A 16,831-nucleotide genomic window follows, 5' to 3' on the forward strand; every position below is an offset into this window, starting at 1 on the left:
CAGAAGATGACAAATATTGTTACAAATGGCAAATTTGGGCGGCAGAAGTGGAACGACGGGACTGCATTGACTGCTACCATTTCAGGAAATCAAACCACTTGAGTGCTTGTTCATCTTTGATTTGTTGCTTTGAGATATTGTAAATCTATATTTCTAGACACTGACTGAAATTGACCAAGAGGAAAACATAAATTCTTGTTGACTTAATTTGCTGTTGAAAATTGTAGTCAATAATCATGAAAAGTAAATGACTGCACAGTACAATATTAGTTGTCTAAGAAAAGATGAAAATTCAAGTAATCTTCATTGATTAGTCTAAGACAGTAACTAAAATAAAAATCCATGGCCCAATTACCATGTTAAGCAGCTAGCATAAGGTTTTAGTTGTTCTGTTTTATTTGAAGTCTCAGCCTATTTGATGATGCCCACTTAACGGGTAGATAAATCAGTTTGAAAGCACAGGAGCGCTTCTAGGACTGTAGATGTCTTATGGAAAGATGACAAAATATTTTTCAAATGGACTTTTGTAAACCGGAGTACATCAGTACTTCAGTATAACAGCTTAAGGTCAGGGGCTCATTATGCCTTGGGTAGAACAGTTGGAACATACAATTTGCAAAGTAACCCAAAAGTATTTAGTGCGTTATTTATTTCTGTGTAATGTATAAGCATAGTATTTCTTAGGAAAGTATCCTTCCACTAATTGTTTATTGTACTGTTTGTTGTGTGACCATGCAGTTAAGTCGTAGGGCAGAATAAGTAGGAACCAGCCTAAAAAATGATGGGATTAAAGTCTGCATTGGATTTTCCATAAAAATCTACTTAACGGTAATCTTAAAAGGTTACAAATATCACACTGGGGCAACATTCCATTAGACATTTCCATTTATCATGGAGTTCTGTTTCAAAGACCCGTGTTTATTCTTAGATACATATGGTTGCATTTATCTATAACTCAGTCTATAGAGAGGGCTCCCTCTCTGTAGATATATCTATGTCTCTATGTTTTTATGTATACTCTTCACCACAAGTGAAGGTCCATCAGCCAACATATTACTTTAGCTGAAAGTATCAGCATCATGGGACAGCTCAGAATAAAGAGAGACAAAATTTTCTGACACCCCATACTTTTTGTTTACACAGAAATAATTCATCCAGGAGAGCAAACAGAAGAAAAGAAGAAAAGCTGTTTCCCCCTCCACTTTCCCCACTGCCAGAGGATCCTCCGCGCCGCAGGAATATCAGCGGCAATAGCGGTCCCTTCAGTCAAGACAAGACCATCCCTATGATTGGACAGATCACCTCGACCAAACCTAAGAGGAGTGAAGGCAAATTCTGTGCTACTTTCAAAGGGATACCTGTAAATGTAAGTATCTTAGAAGAAATCTTATCAGTGTCAGGTGGAAACAAGTTGACCCAGCTTATCTAACTGAACTCAAGATGAATTTTTCATTCCAGTCTTACTTCTCCAAACAGATTATTATGCAGGCATTCAGGGCCTTGGACGTCCTTTGGTCCAATCCCTTCAGATCTTGGGGGCGGGGGACACTTCCACAATACTGTCCACAGCATCTGGCACATGGGAGGCACTGATCATTTACCGAAAGGGACAGAACAAATGGACGGAATTGCCCAAGGTCATGGAACTGGGGCCGGGACTCCAAGTTACATCTTTCCACCACCCGGCTTAGCAGGTGTGAATTGTGTTTTAAAATAGTGACTCAAAAGGATGGAGTTTCAAAGGTGAATCTGTTGCTAAAATCACACAATTGTGGTTCTCTAAGCCAAACTCAAGGATTATCCCATCCTTTCGATTTTCTGCACTGCTGCTCGATTAGCATAAATAATTGCGAAGTTGTTTCACTTTTCTCATCTATACACAATGTCTTTTTATCTGCCCCAGGTATAGGTACCTGAACCGTGAAAACCATGAGCGATAGTGTCGCTAGTGAATGTTAATGGCAAATGTACCTGCCTTTTTGGGTAAATGCACGTATGTGGAGATACGGCACCCATGTGCATCTGATCTCCTTTAAGTGTAGTATAAAAAGCAAATGCATGAAAATCAATGAGTCTTCAAATGTCTAGCGCCAACCTGGTGGCCCCTGAACCAAAAGCGCCCATTTAACACTTCGTGAAAAGCCACGAGGCCTCTGAGCTTTAAGGACCACAATTTAAAGCCCTCCGTCATCTGAGATGACTAGATGACATACATATCTAGGTAAATTTTATTGGTGACATAAAGAAATTGCTCTATTACAAAGTTGTCATTTTCCAAATGAAATTTGTATGTGTGTGTGCCCACATTATATTTGCATTCATGTTTAAAGATGCTGACTTATAATGTTAGGAATGAAACAGTCTATTCTAAACAGTAATTACACTATCAATCCTATTTTTCATACTGAATGTAATTAATGTCATAAACTCCAATGGAGGCTTTCTCCTACCGCAAGCTTTTGGAGGGCATGCGCCATATCTAGGCAGTTCTCTTCATATAGTGCCTAGTACATGGTCACAAATAATTAGAAGCTTAATAGAGATGTTATTATGACAGTGATAATAAGAGGATCCTGCAAGGGCATTTTTTTCTTAAGGAAATCACCGGGGTCCCCATGATGGATTGAGTACCTGTTGCGTCTTCTTTGGCCATTAGTTTTTTCTATTAATGGCTTGAAGTCTGAGAGACTTTGTGGAAGTTAAGAGACTTGCTTGACACATAGTGCTAACACGGCAACAAATCTGTTCTGTGACCTCGGGCAAATTATGAAACCTCTTTGGGTCCATGAAATGAGTAAATTTGACTAGATGATCTATACAGGTTCTTCCAGCTCCAAAAACGTTTTCCATTTTCTGCTCTCAGAGTCTTCTCTGTCCCATGTACGCACGAAGTCCTGTTTGTTGACTCAATGGATGAGTGAGGGTCAACAGAGGACGTGTTTATATGACTTACATGGTCATGGCTGAACGCAGCCGTTTCCAGTCAGATGTGCCAGGACCGACATCACCTCCGTGTGCGTGGTGGACATGGTGTTTCAGGGTTCTCGTCACCTATCTTGGCCGTAGAGACACGTGGCTCTCTCTGGGGCCGACTCAGCTGTTTGGTCTGGGTCATCTGGCTTTGGCAGTAGAAGCGTGGAGCTGGCTTAGGAGTTCGAGTTCAGAAGCCTCTGAGTTTTTTATGTGTTTGGGTTGAATAGAATCCGTGATGAACTTTAAATGCTTTCCTACGTATCCACCGTAACCATTTTTAGATGTGCAGTCTCTCAGCACAGTTATCGCAATGAGCTCTTGATGGTAAGAAGTTTTGATAATCGGAAGGTCCAGGATGAAGTGGAAAAGATAAGACTTTCATGGATATAAGAAATGTTCACATTTGACTTTTCCCTCTAAAGTGACCCTTTTGATTAAGGCAGGCAGGCCTGTGTTCAGCAAATCACTGAGTGCACTGGGCGGTGGGGTAGCGGGACGGGGCTGGGGTGGGAATGTAATAAATCAGAGACGGCCCCAGCGCCTAAAGGGCTCCCAGTCTAAGGTGAGCAATGAGACATGTGCTCGATAAACTGGGATACGAAATAGCTGCTGATTGGTGTCTTAGGGGAGGGCTTGAGACACACCCTTCCCATCTCTAAAGGGACCAAAAAGGTTTAAAGCACTTCTGGCCATATACATGAGGCAGTTTTCCTGGGAAGGCATTTGTTGAGCTGGGTTGAGCTGAGAGTGTTAAGTAGGGTTTAGTAATGAGGGGAAATGATTAAACAGGAGTGTGGTCTCTACACACAGTGGAATATTATCCAGTCTTCAAAAGGAAGGAAATTCTGCCACGTGCTACAACTTGGGTGAACCTTGAGGACATTGTGCTAAATGAGATCGGCCAGGCCCAAACAGACAAAGAGTGTATGATTCCACTTACACGTGGTACCTCGAGGAGTCAGATTTGCAAAGACAGAAACTAGAAGGGTGATGGCCAGGGGCTGGGGGTGGTAAGGGGATGGAGAGTTATGGTCTAATGGGCACAGAGTTTCAGCTTTGCAAGTTCGAAGAGCCCTGGAGGTCGGTTGCACGATGATGTAAATGTGCTTAACACGAGCGCACTGGGCGTTTAAAAATGGTTGAGGTGGTAAATGTGGGTGTCTTGTGTATTTTCCCTCAGTTTAAGCGCTGAAAAAAGACAGTACATTATCGCAAGGTGAAAAAAGTAACGAAGAGGAGGCTTTCTCAACCCTAAGACTGCGAAGGACCCAAAGCAGGAAAGTGGAGAAAGCCTGATGAGTTCAGTTTGGTGGCAGGTTCATCGGAGGGAGTCGGGAAGGGTGAAGCCAGGTCAGGAAGGGCCTTACACACCAGCAGAGGAGCTCAGCCTGGGCTTTGCACTCAGCCGCAAGGCAGTGAAATGCAGGGAGCTCCGGCTGGCAGGCGGCAGATGGAGGGTGATTGGAAAAGCTAGCTCAGAGGTCGGGCGTTCGGCCAGGAGGCTGTGTGATCGACTCTGGCTGAAGCCACGAGAGCCTGCACTTTGAGGCTTCAGAGGAGGAAGGGACAGGTTGTGAGACACTGGGGGGATGGAGTGAACAGGACTTTGTAGTGGATTGGACGGGGGTGATGGAGAAGGAGAAATAAGGGATGGAGTAGAGCAGTGGTTTTCAAAGTTTCAGGAGCATGATCCCGTTTTGAAATGAAATCATTTCCAGAACTTCAATATCTACAACTGGTTCAAGCAGAGAAGCTCAGATGGAAGGCAAGGCGGGGAGGACACGGCTTCTGATGCCCCTGGCCCCGGGATGACCACCATGCCCTTACCGGCCTTGGTGACAGGGGGGACCGTCCTGCCATTCACAGAGCAAGGGGACTGGTTTGGATGTCAGTTTGGTTTCAGAGCAAGTTGAGGTGCTGATGGGCCATCTTGGTGGAACTCTCCAGAAGCGATCACTGCAGTAGCATCAGAGAGAGGGTTACAGGTGGAGGTTTCCCTCGGGGAGTTATACCTGCTTATTGTCAGACCTGTGCCAGTGCACACAAGACTGGCAAATCCTGTCGAGGTCAAGAGAGAAGAGCTGAGGAATGAACGTTGGGGGATGCCAGCCTTGGAGGGATCCCAGCTCAGACGAGGAGAAGGAGCAGGTGGCACCACGGCAAGTGCGGTCAGAGGTAGAACAGCCAGGATCGTCCCGCAGTTGCCAGAGGGGGGCATGGGGGCAGAGTCAGCGGTGTGAACACGGCAGGTGGTCTCGTGACACGGAGCGTCACATCGTTACAGATCTTCCCACCTACTTCATTCACCTGGATCCCATTCTTTCTATGGCAATGACAGTTCAGGGTGGAACTCAGAAGTCTCTGACTCCTTTGATTTTTGACCTGGTACAGATGAGTTTTCACTCCCCCAAGGCCTGGAAATGAAGAGGCGCTCCTGTGGCATCGCTAGCAGGAAAGCACTCAAGGCCTCGCGTGAACGGAAAGGCAGCCCCAGCCGCGGCAGGTTCCCTTATCAAAAATATACACGTCAGGGTGATAATCTCTCTCTCTCTCTCTCCTCTCTCTCCCTCTCGCTATCCTTCCCTCCCTTTCCCATTCGTCCCCTCCCCCCCACGTCCCCAACTGGATTTAGACCTTCGCCAGTGACTGTGTCACTGGGATGATGGAGCTATGTAGTCACAGCACGTGACTAGCTTGGTGCTTGGTGTCATCATAGAACAAAAGCTGGTGATTCCCGGAGTTCATGACATATAGCGGAGTCACCTGTGTATCCTCCAGCTGTGTGCGTTGTTTTCTTCTCTCTCGTCTGGTTTCCTAGTGTGTTTGACATGCAAAGCGTTTATGAAAAGATGCTCTAAAAATCTGGACCTAATGGAAATTCTTTGTCCTCCTTTTTCCCAGGAGGGAGACACTCCAAAAAAGGCAGCCTCTGCCACCGTCACTGTCACCAACACTGCTATTGCCACTGCCACTGTCACTGCTACTGCCACTGTCACCGCCACTGTCACAGCCACTGCCACGGCCACTGCCACTACCACCACCACTACCACTACCATTTCCACCATCACCTCCACCATCACTACTGGCCTCATGGACAGCAATCACCTGGAGATGACATCCTGGGCCGCCCTGCCCGTTCTTTCCAGCAGCACTACCAATGTCCGGAGACCCAAGCTCACTTTTGATGACTCGTATGTTGTCCCCAGATTCTCTGGAGTGGTGAACGGGGGTGGGGGCAGTATGGCTTTTCGAGCACCGTGCATGTGTCACCCGAAAATAAGGCCTCAGAGGCAGCAGTGCAGCTCCTATAGCCTTGAAAGTAGATTTCTCCCCTCCTCACACACACCTCTATCCCCATCGAGAAACGTCGCTGGCCCATTTTAATCGTGGAGCTCTGTTACTGTTTCCAGAGGCAGTTGCTGAATCCCAGCCTGCTTGGTCCTCCTTGCTTACCCGTGTCCTCAGATAGAACTGTGTGCCAGCAGAGAGAATTATAGCCAGGTTCTCTTGGGTCTGTTTGGGCAGCTGGAAGGGTTGGGGTTGGAGGATGCGGGTATTTATCCTAATGGGCCATTATGCACTTCCGATTTCATTCACTGGACTATTTCAAGCTCGGTTATTATATGCACGACAGGCATTCATCGGCCCTGTTCAAGGCATTGTATAGGAATGGATTTATAGCCCCCCCAAATTGTGACTATTCGGTCTTTTAATGAAAAGATGAAACACTGCTTTCTGAACGTGCTCGTTTTGTTTGTTTAGGGTTCACAACGCTGATTATTACATGCAAGAGGCGAAGAAGCTGAAACACAAAGCTGATGCCCTGGTAGGTTTCCTTTCTCCCGTTGCTGCCCTCCCATCCAGGTATTAGGCTTTGAAGGAAAACAAAGAAGCACTTTACAAACGAGTCAAACCTCTTCATTGCTGCTGTGACACAGAGCGATTGGAGCTGGTTAATTCCTTAGCGCTGGGATTCCCCAAGGTCTTGGTGTCATGTTGCCGTTCTTGGTTTTCCCACTCTTCTTCCCCTTGCTCCAACTTCAGAAGCTTAATGGCTTGTACTGTCTATTTTTTATTTATTTTTTTTGGGGGGGTACGCGGGCCTCTCACTGTTGTGGCCTCTCCCGTTGCGGAGCACAGGCTCTGGACACGCAGACTCAGCGGCCATGGCTCACGGGCCCAGCCGCTCCGCGGCACGTGGGATCTTCCCGGACCGGGGCACGAACCCGTGTCCCCCGCATCGGCAGGCGGACTCTCAACCACTGCGCCACCAGGGAAGCCCCACTTGTACTGTCTTTCAAGTGATTTTGAAATGACCTTTGAAACTGCCCTGGGGAAGGTGGGAGCTCCCATGGGTTCCAGTAAAGCCCGAACTGGGTGTGGGCAGGGAGAGGGCTGCTGAGAGCCAGTTAAGTGGCCTCAGTCATTGGCTCTGGGAAACTCAGGTCTGTAGAAAAATCTCAGCTCCTTGCTGCATTTGATGACATGTTTCCAGAGTGAGGCCCACAGCCAGCCTAGGTCCCCGCACACAGAAGGAAGTTCTGTTCTCTAGATTTCCCCCAGCACTTGGCCTCGCTGCCTCCAAGGGCTGTGAGAGCATGGGGAGTCGTCTGATTGACTGAGCCACCTAACAGGGGGTCTCAATCGTGTGGTGCAATCACTTGGGGAGCTTTGAACTAGCCCTGATGCCCAAACCGCACCCCAGAGAAATGGAATCAGAATTTCCGACACTGGGACGCAGGCATGGGTGTCTAAGCTCCCCCCGGGTGATTCCCAAGTGCAGCCAAGGTTGAGAACCACTGCCCTCAATTCAGGGTCCTCACCTTTGACTAAAGCCCAGCATAATTAGAGGTGTCAGTTCAACTCCATTGGGTTAAAAAAAAAATCACACCCTCCATCATCACATTGTGTCCAGCCAGGACTTAGCTGCCCTGTGCTGTTTGCCACTGGGAGGGCTGTAATGGAGGACCACGACGGTCTCTGCGCCGTGACTTGCGCGTGGCCACCATCCACCGCCCTCCAAAGGGCCACGGTACATAAGGAGATAATCGGTATGTCTTTAGTATTAAAATTTCCATGGGGTGTGTGAAAAAAAAAATCTAAAAAATCTCCCTCGGTGGGGGGTGGGGGTGGGGAGGAATGATAAAAAAAGAAAAGGTTGAGAAATACTCATTTAGAGGAAGATGTCTTTGCTTGGCTTACATCTACACCAGAGCTAGACACTCCTTTGGAGTTCAAGCCCCTAATTGGCCCTGTGGCCCATGTAGTCTTCTCTCTGGACTTCAGTTATTCCTTTTGGAAAAAGAGAGATTTGGGCCAGGTGATCTTTAAGGAGCCTTCCAGCTATGGGCTTGCAAATGAAAAGTCAGTTTCAAAAATCAGGATGCAAAGCTTAATTTCCACAGGGGAGAACCAATCAGAGTCAGATGACCTAAAGAAATTATCTTGTAAGGCAAGAGAAGAAGGAGGTTTTCATGAAATCGCTTTGAACTGGGCTGAAACCGATATTTTTCCACAACAGCTTTCAGAAAGGAAACCACAGAATTCCTGCAGTACATAAAAGCTGGAGAACCTTTATTGCAAAGAGTCATTTACAGCAAGCGATTCTGCAGGACCTGTAACTCATCATTTTATAGATGTACTTAATCCTTTGCTAGAGACAGCTACTCTGCCGTTTTGAGAATTGAAACCTTCACAGTTGCATAGAAAATATTTTGATGAAAGGTATACAAGAAAATTAGAATAGCTCAATCTGCATTCTGTTGGTTCTTTCACATGAAATTCTGTATTAGTGGAATTCTTCCATCCAGCTATCAAAAATTGAAAATGTTAAATACTGTTAGAAAATACTCACTGTAAAAGTGTCATATATAATATTCATTACACATAAAAAAGAAATCAGTATGTCTAAGTCAATTTAATCGTGACCATTATCAGGTCTAAAACCTTTTGCAATAAAATTTTACTAAACTAAAATATTTAGTAGTGCTATATTTGGGGGCTTTTTTTTTTTTTGAGGTACGCGGGCCTCTCACTGCTGTGGCCTCTCCCGTTGCGGAGCACAGGCTCCGGACGCGCAGGCTCAGCGGCTATGGCTCACGGGCCCAGCCGCTCCGCAGCATGTGGGATGGGGATGATGTGCTCATCTAGAGTTCCAAGCAGAGACTAAACGGGTTAGCTGTCCAGGAGGCTTGCAAAAAGCAGGGTTTCATTGCAAGCTCTGTCTAGAGGACGTTATGTTGACCAGTCTAGTAAATGTAGTCAAGAGAAACTCGTCGAGGCAGTGATTTGGATCCTGGCCCACCAAAAAGATAACAACAACAGGAATACCACAAAGACATGATACCTTGGCTGCAGTTTTCTCTTCTCAACCAGCCTCCATGTCATGGCAATAGAACCTGAAATCAGTTACATCCTTGTCTAGACAAATTCCTAATTGCTCCCCTCCATAGGTCACCCTTGGCACTGTTGGGCTGGGCAGTTCTCCACTGTGGGCGCTGTCCTGTGCATTGAGGGCTGTTGCAGCATCTCCGGCCTCTGTCCACTAGACGCCCCTCATCCCTAGTGGTGACAACCGAAAGGTCTCCAGACATTGCCAAATGTTCCCTGGGGGAGGGGTGTAACGTTGCCCCCGGTTGAACACCACTGCTTTAGATGAAGGAGAGAAGAGGGACCGTCGTGTTGACAAGTCTTCTTCCTGTTTCAGTTTGAGAAATTTGGCAAAGCCGTGAATTATGCCGATGCAGCCCTGTCCTTCACCGAATGTGGCAACGCGATGGAGCGCGACCCTCTGGAAGCCAAGTCTCCGTACACCATGTACTCTGAGACCGTGGAGCTTCTCAGGTTCGTGCCTTTCTGCTGCCTTTTTCCTTCGCTCTTTCCAGTCATAATTAGAAGCTGCTTGCTATGTTTGAAAACTATCACTTCCACATAATAATGACTCATCCAAGGCATCTCCTTCTTAGCAGTCATCATAATTCGTTCTGGCCATTTGATTCATGTCATGGAAAATTTATAACTGATGGACACTGCTTGTATCAATTATTCCCTTCGGAGGTTATAACGTGAGCGTTACAATTTGCAATATTCATAAAATTAAAATGGAAAGGTAGTGGATGCGAGTAAAGTATCATCATTTCACTGTTTGGCGTGGACACTCGTCTTTTCAAAGCGCAGTTCTATAACTCACAAAAAGCGGTGCTATTGGGATTTCTGTTATAAACCATGTTTTCTAAAAATTTCTGCCTCAGTTATTACAAATGGAGGGGCACTGTTCCAACACAAAGGCAGCTCTGGAGGCCGCAGCTGTGGAGTAGACGTTCCATGCATCTGGAATTTGAGGGGCAGTCAAGGTGGTAGCAGGGGGAGGGGAGAGATGAGGTTGATAATAGGGGAGGGTGTATTAACGGCACAGATTATTGGTTTCATTTGCATTTTGAATGAAATTTTCTGGCCTGTTGCTCTTGGTGCAGCGGAGTTTGTGGGTAATCAAAAAATTCTTGTAAGAAGGGGAAAGAGAAGAAATGATATCCATTCTAGTGCTTTCCGGTAATCTGCAGGTATTTGTACAAGAATTTCCTCTACCTCTGAATAGTGGCTAAGCACCCTCATCTGCAGGATGGACTACATCATGGCTTTTGATTGAGTGAGCAGTTCTTCACCTGATAGGTCCTTGTATCCAGCCACCTCTGGCTTCATTCATCGATAATGCCAGGCCTGCTTTTTATTCTGTTCTTGCATCTGCAATAAACTGTTACAAACCTGAGGACCCTTGTACCTAAACCTTCAGACAGACATCGGACAGATTTAGCATGCATATTTTCCCAGGAAAGCATTTGAAAAGATCAGAAGAATGGGAGCCATTATAAAGAAGAAGAAGAAAAAAAAAACTACGGTTACATAGAATCAGAAGACTTAGTTAAAGCCACCAAAGTAGGGAGATTGTGAGGAAAGTTCCAGCCTTACCTTGACAGGCCAGGCAGCCATCTTTGGCTTTTCGCTGCTCTGAGAAGTATAGAAAGTATCTCTCAGACTTACTTTATGCCCTGTGAAAGCCGCCGCCGCCATTTGTAGCTTTCAAGGGGAAATTGATTTCTCAGTATCTATACGAGGCTGCCTGCAGTTTTCAAAGATGCACAAGATGAAAATCCTGGCAGAAACGATAAGGATTCAAAATGGAGGGGAAACTTTAACGAACAAACCTGCAGAAAAGCCATGCCTTCTCTTCATCCCCACATGCAAATTAAAACAAGGCACTTTTTCAATTGACAGGAAAATGTAAAAATGTTAATACCTAGTGTTAGCACATACGCAAAATAATGGTGAACTGGGCCTCCTCCATGCTGCTGATGGGAATGGAAATTGATCGTTGTAAATTGAGGGCAGTTTGGCATTGTGTAGGAAAACCTATACAAGTGAGCATTCGTATCTTTTGAGCCAGTAATTCAACTTCCAGAAATTTGAATTTTCTATACTGAAGAAAAGACTTGTAAGAGGAGAACGAGTTATCTGTACAGTGTTCAGTTTGGCCTATATTATAGCACCCAATTAGAAGCAAAACAAATCATCAACAGGAGAAGGGTAATTAATTACATCGCAGTACACTCAACAGAACGATTTGCAGCCATTGAAGTGCAACAATGATGGAGACTGTGTAGCTGCACGAAGATGTTTATAGTATGATGTTAAAGTAAAAGCAAGCCACAGAATTACAGACACATTGCATTTCTAACCACGAAAGGCACGTTTCTGCACGTGGACCAACCTGGAAGGGAAATAAGGTCATATCTGTAATTGGGGGTGAAATTATGGGTGTTTTCACTCTCTATATATTTTTTCTTGTTTTCTTTTAGGAAAACACATGCTCTCTAAATAGAAAAGCAAAACATCAAATTTCATTTTTGGTAGAAATGCCATGTGAATCGCTGAGTGATATTTATTTCCATTAGAAAACACTTCTTTTTCCTTTATTATTTACAATTCTTTTTTCTTTTTGTCTAAGCACAGTTGTTTTTTTACATGATGTGATAGTTTACTCCCCATAGGAGTATATTTTCAGTGGGACCTGGTGAAAGTCAATGGAGAATTTATAGCCATTCACTTTTAAGTCAGTATTTTGAAACTTTATTTTGAGATAACTGGATATTCACATGCAGTTATAAGAAATGATACAGAAAGTTCCTGTGTACCTCTCCCCCACCCCCCGTTTCCCCCCATCTAGCGTAGCTCGAGTCCAAGATCACAGCCAGGACAGGGACATTGCTACGGTCCACCTGCCTTACTCAGAAGTCATCAGGTCTTTTTTCTCCCAGATTTAACCAGTTCTACCTGCACTACTTTGTATGTCCTCTATATATGTAGAACTTTACATTTTCTAGTATATGTGTGTGTGTAATTTTTTTTTTTTGGAGAGAAATTTCAATTGGGAATAAAATGGGCTGAAGCAACTAAGTCTTCTGGCCCATGTAAGCCACTGGAACTCCACTATCAAGCCACTTCAACAGTGGCTGCAATTAGAGGGTAACTGTAATAGGAACATGGTTTTTAGTAGCGTAATTTTATGTTGAAGAGATCTGTATTACTCTCTCCCTGACGGTATACTGGCTGCAGAGAGAGCACCCCATTTTTTTCATTCAAGTAATTATGGTTGCTCTGAGCCTTGGGAATCTGCAATAGACATATACTTGTGAAGACAAGAGGGGCATCACAATGACTTGACATTTCAGTGATCCAGCCGTCAAAGACAGATTTATGACATCATAAGAAGCCTTTTTGCTTAATATGGCAACAACAGGAGGGACCCACATCAAGTGCGCGGGTCCTTTTGCTGGAAGATGTTCACTCGACAGAACTGGGGCAGTAACTGGGGAGAGCAGAGCGATAGGGGGCGCCGGTGTTCCGGGGAGGCTGCTGAAAGTGCGGGCTCACCGTCGCCTTCTCGTAATCGAGAGCTAGTCGGGGCTGCCTGCACATCTTCAACTTCCCTCTGCAGCACTGAACTCTGTTACTTATTCCACCACGAGTGCCTGTGAAATTGCATTAAAGCTCAGACAATGATTTTATGCAATGAATTGATTTTCAAGAGTCTAAATGCCCAGAATGGAATCTGCTCAGCTCGAAGAAAAAAAAATGGGAACTACTCAACCTTTGATCTCCCCGCTGTGGAACAGTAACGATTAAAGCGAGTGGAAAGACAAAATATACAAGCGCCATAAATTAGGGGCGCTCAGACCTTTACCTGCTGTGAAATGTACCTCCCTTAAAAAACAAAAAAACCACTTCCTAGAGGAATATGTTCCACACCTGAGCCATTAGAAACACACAGCTATTGTAACCGTGTGATGGAGGCCTCCCTACACTCAGGTCAGACATAGCTGTGTTATTATTTACCTCATCTGTCAAAAGCTCAACTGACACTGACATTTGTGTCCACGTCTCATTGAAAGCCAATAATATTGTTTAACTAGAATGTTCTTAGAAACAGTATTTTGCCAGCATTTATACACACGCCAGACCCACAGTAGTTCCACAGCACTGTTCTGGAACGTGGGCTCCGGTTGTAGCTGGCTTCTCCGGCTAGCTTCCATCCGTCACAGCAGTGCCATCGTGACACTCCTGTGGTCGTTGTTTTGTATCTGTTTTCGGGAAAGCACACTTTTGCCCACGTGCCCTTCTCGGTCCTAACACCCAGAGCAAATGTGGGGTAGCGCATTTAGGTGATGAGAACGCCAATGACTTTGGGACTTCCTGGAGGGTCAGATGCATTCCCCTTGAGCTTGTCCTTTCTCTTCAAAGGTATGCAATGAGGTTGAAGAACTTTGCAAGCCCCCTGGCTTCGGACGGGGAGAAAAAGCTGGCCGTGCTATGGTAAGCCTCCTGGAGGCCACCAGGAAACAGCTGAAATGTTGCAGAAGGATTTGAAAAGTCAACTTAAGCTGCTTACCCCCAGATCATTACTCTTGTTTTCCATTAAACTCTGGAAGGCTAACTGGTGGATTTTTTCAGTCGCTGACTAAACATTTACTCTCTGAATTTATACCCTTATCAAGATGGGATTTTAATGCTTACCCCTTCTTTTTTTTAAAAAACGACACAAATTTATTATCTTACAGTTCTGAAGGTCGGAAGTCTGACTTGTGTTTCACGAGCCTATAATCAGAGTGTCAGCGAGGCTGCATTCCTTCCAGAGGCTCTAGGGGAGAATCAACTTCCTGGCCTTTTCCAGCTTTTAGAGGCCACCTGCACTCCCTGGCTCAGGGCCCCTTCGTCCATCCTCAAAGTCATCAGTGTAGCTTCTTAAAATAGCTCCCCGACTTTGACATTCGGCCCCCTTCTTCCATCTTTTGTGAACTCTTTTTTTCTTTTTTTAAACTTTCATTGAAGTGTAGTTGCTTTACGATGTTGTGTTAATTTCCGCTGTGCAGCACAGCATCTGTATATATTCTTTTTCATATTCGTTTCCATTATGCTTTATCACAGGATGTTGAGTATAGTTCCCTGTGCTATGCTTACTCCTTCTTTTTAAATTTTTTTTCTTTTTTCACTTATATTCCTCAATAACCGTAGGAGAGTAACTGCAAAATAGGAATCAGGTTTTAGTTTTATAGGTTTGATTACGCAGTGGCATTAACACGGTCCTTTCCTCAACACCACAGCTACCGATGCTTATCACTTCTCTACCTGCGGATGTTCAAACTGAAGAAGGACCACGCCATGAAGTACTCCAGATCACTGATGGAATATTTTAAGGTAATCCTTATTTGGTATAATTTATAGGCCCCGGGTGATTAAATCACTAATGAGACATGGCAGGCATGTTATTAAATGTCAAGGTTGCTGCTGCCAAAGGCTTAACCTTGCTCATCCTGGCTCCTCCCACCTCTCCTTTGGGGCTCAGCAGAGAGCTTAGGTTTGATTTGATTCCAGAGAGAGAAGGTACAATAGTTCAATCCCCTGATGATTCTCTGGACTGAACAAATGGCCCCGGGCAGCTTCCCAGCTGCAGTCAGGGTTGGGGGGGGGGGGGCGATGCCTTCCGCCCACCCTGCACGGTGGACCCGCCAGAGGACGCGGCTGGAGCTGTGGCCATGGCTATGGCCGGTCTCGTGTTACATGAGATGCCAGCCTAGAAATTTCTCGGCAATGGGAGAAGTCACCGCAGCCGCCCTGGGCTCTGCGGGGACAGCCACACCCCCTTTGACCATGGGGAGTCTTGGAGGACAGTGGTTGCACTTGAAGATAGCTGATTGCTTTGGCTGCCAAAATAACAAACAATAAATAAACAAATGCATCGTCTAGGGAGCGGAAGTTTTGTTTTTTTCTTTTTTTTTTTCCGGTACGCGGGCCTCTCACTGCTGTGGCCTCTCCCGTTGCGGAGCACAGGCTCCGGATGCGCAGGCTCAGCGGCCATGGCTCACGGGCCCAGCCGCTCCACGGCATGTGGGATCTTCCCAGACCGGGGCATGAACCCGTGTCCCCTGCATCGGCAGGCGGACTCTCAACCACTGCGCCACCAGGGAAGCCCTGAAGTTTTTAATCTGCAAGCAAAACAAGATATTTCAACCACGAGATGCAATGCCGAAATGTGGGAATGAGCCCGAATGAAAGCTGCAAGCCTGGAGCTAGGCCTGGCCGCTGTGCCGGGTATCACTGGCTTGAGGGTCCTTGGAGCTTCTGTGGCTTCTACCCCCATAACACTGGTCACATTTTAGAGTTGAGGGGGTTCAAGGCTCCTGTTGGGCAGGTCCTGAAAGGAAAAGGACAATTTTTTTATTGATTTTTTTTTGCCAAGTTCATCAGACAACTTGGCTCGGTTGCACCAAGGCAGTTGTTTGAAATGAATCAAATCCTGACCTTACCTCAGACATCAGAACGCGGTGGGAGAGGGTGCACAGCTGTGTGCGGACACCGACTCGGGAAAAGGAGCAGGTTCCCCAGCTACCATGTGGTGTGGCCGTAATAAAGCCAGTGCTTGTGGAGGTGAACACGGTCACATGCAACAGCTGCCCACGACCGTGTGTCTACAGTGTCAGCCCGGGCTCTGGAAAGGCGTCTTGATGCTGTAGGTCTGGGGTGCCCTAAGAATGGGCATATTTCTAACAAGTTCCCAGGCAGTGCTGATGCTGTGGTCGCGCTTTGAGCCCCAGCCCCAGCATCTGTCCTCTGCGGCCTGTCCTGTGTAGCTTTCAGGGCACTGCAAGATACCAAACAGACGTTAAGTAACTCACTCCCCTGGCGGTGCGCTGAGCTTCTCTGAGGTTCAAAACTGGAGGCTCTCACCTGTGAGGCCATTATAACGAGTTGTCCACATGGGGCGGTGCCGAGTGTCAGGTTTTCCTGTGCTCCACAAGTGTACCGCCACTACAACAGAGGAGACCCATTCTTTTTTAAAAAATGTATTTGATTGAAGTCTAGTTGATTTACAATGTTGTGTTAATTCCTGCTGTACGGCAAAGCGATTCAGTTGTACACATTCTTCTTCATACTCTTTTCCATTGTGGTTTATCCCAGCATATTGAATAGAGTTCCCTGCGCTCTACAGTAGGACCTTGTTGTTTATCCATCCTATACATACTAGCTTGCATCTGCTGACCCCAAACTCCCAACCCACCCCTCCCCCACACCCCCTCCCCCTTGGCAACCACAAGTCTGCCCTCTATGTCTGTGAGTCCGTTTCTGTTTCATAGATATGTTCAATTGTGTCATATTTTAGATTCCACATATAAGTGATATCCTATGATATTTGTCTTTCTCTTTCTGACTTACTTCACTCAGTATGATCATCTCTAGGTGCGTCCATGTTGCTGCAAATGGCATTATTCCGTTCTTTTTTATGGCTGAATAATATTCCATTGTACAT

The 16,831-nt window shown here is 45.8% G+C and overlaps 1 protein-coding gene across 3 annotated transcripts in view; it reads left to right on the top strand.

Moving 5' to 3' along the window:
* AFF2 (ALF transcription elongation factor 2) overlaps window positions 1-16,831 on the top strand; it is a gene marked incomplete at both ends in the record, with an annotated part of 485,583 nt that overhangs the window by 457,000 nt on the left and 11,752 nt on the right. For all 3 annotated transcript variants that reach the window (XM_082681834.1, XM_082681833.1, XM_082681835.1), the window contains 6 exons: window positions 1,144-1,366; window positions 5,875-6,164; window positions 6,736-6,799; window positions 9,680-9,816; window positions 13,768-13,839; window positions 14,628-14,721. In XM_082681834.1, the coding sequence (XP_082537960.1) occupies window positions 1,144-1,366; window positions 5,875-6,164; window positions 6,736-6,799; window positions 9,680-9,816; window positions 13,768-13,839; window positions 14,628-14,721 (880 nt within the window). The remainder of the gene's footprint in view (window positions 1-1,143; window positions 1,367-5,874; window positions 6,165-6,735; window positions 6,800-9,679; window positions 9,817-13,767; window positions 13,840-14,627; window positions 14,722-16,831) is intronic.

This window comes from Grampus griseus, assembly GCF_964374135.1.
Source record: "Grampus griseus genome assembly, chromosome: X".
NCBI classification, from domain to species: domain Eukaryota; kingdom Metazoa; phylum Chordata; class Mammalia; order Artiodactyla; family Delphinidae; genus Grampus; species Grampus griseus.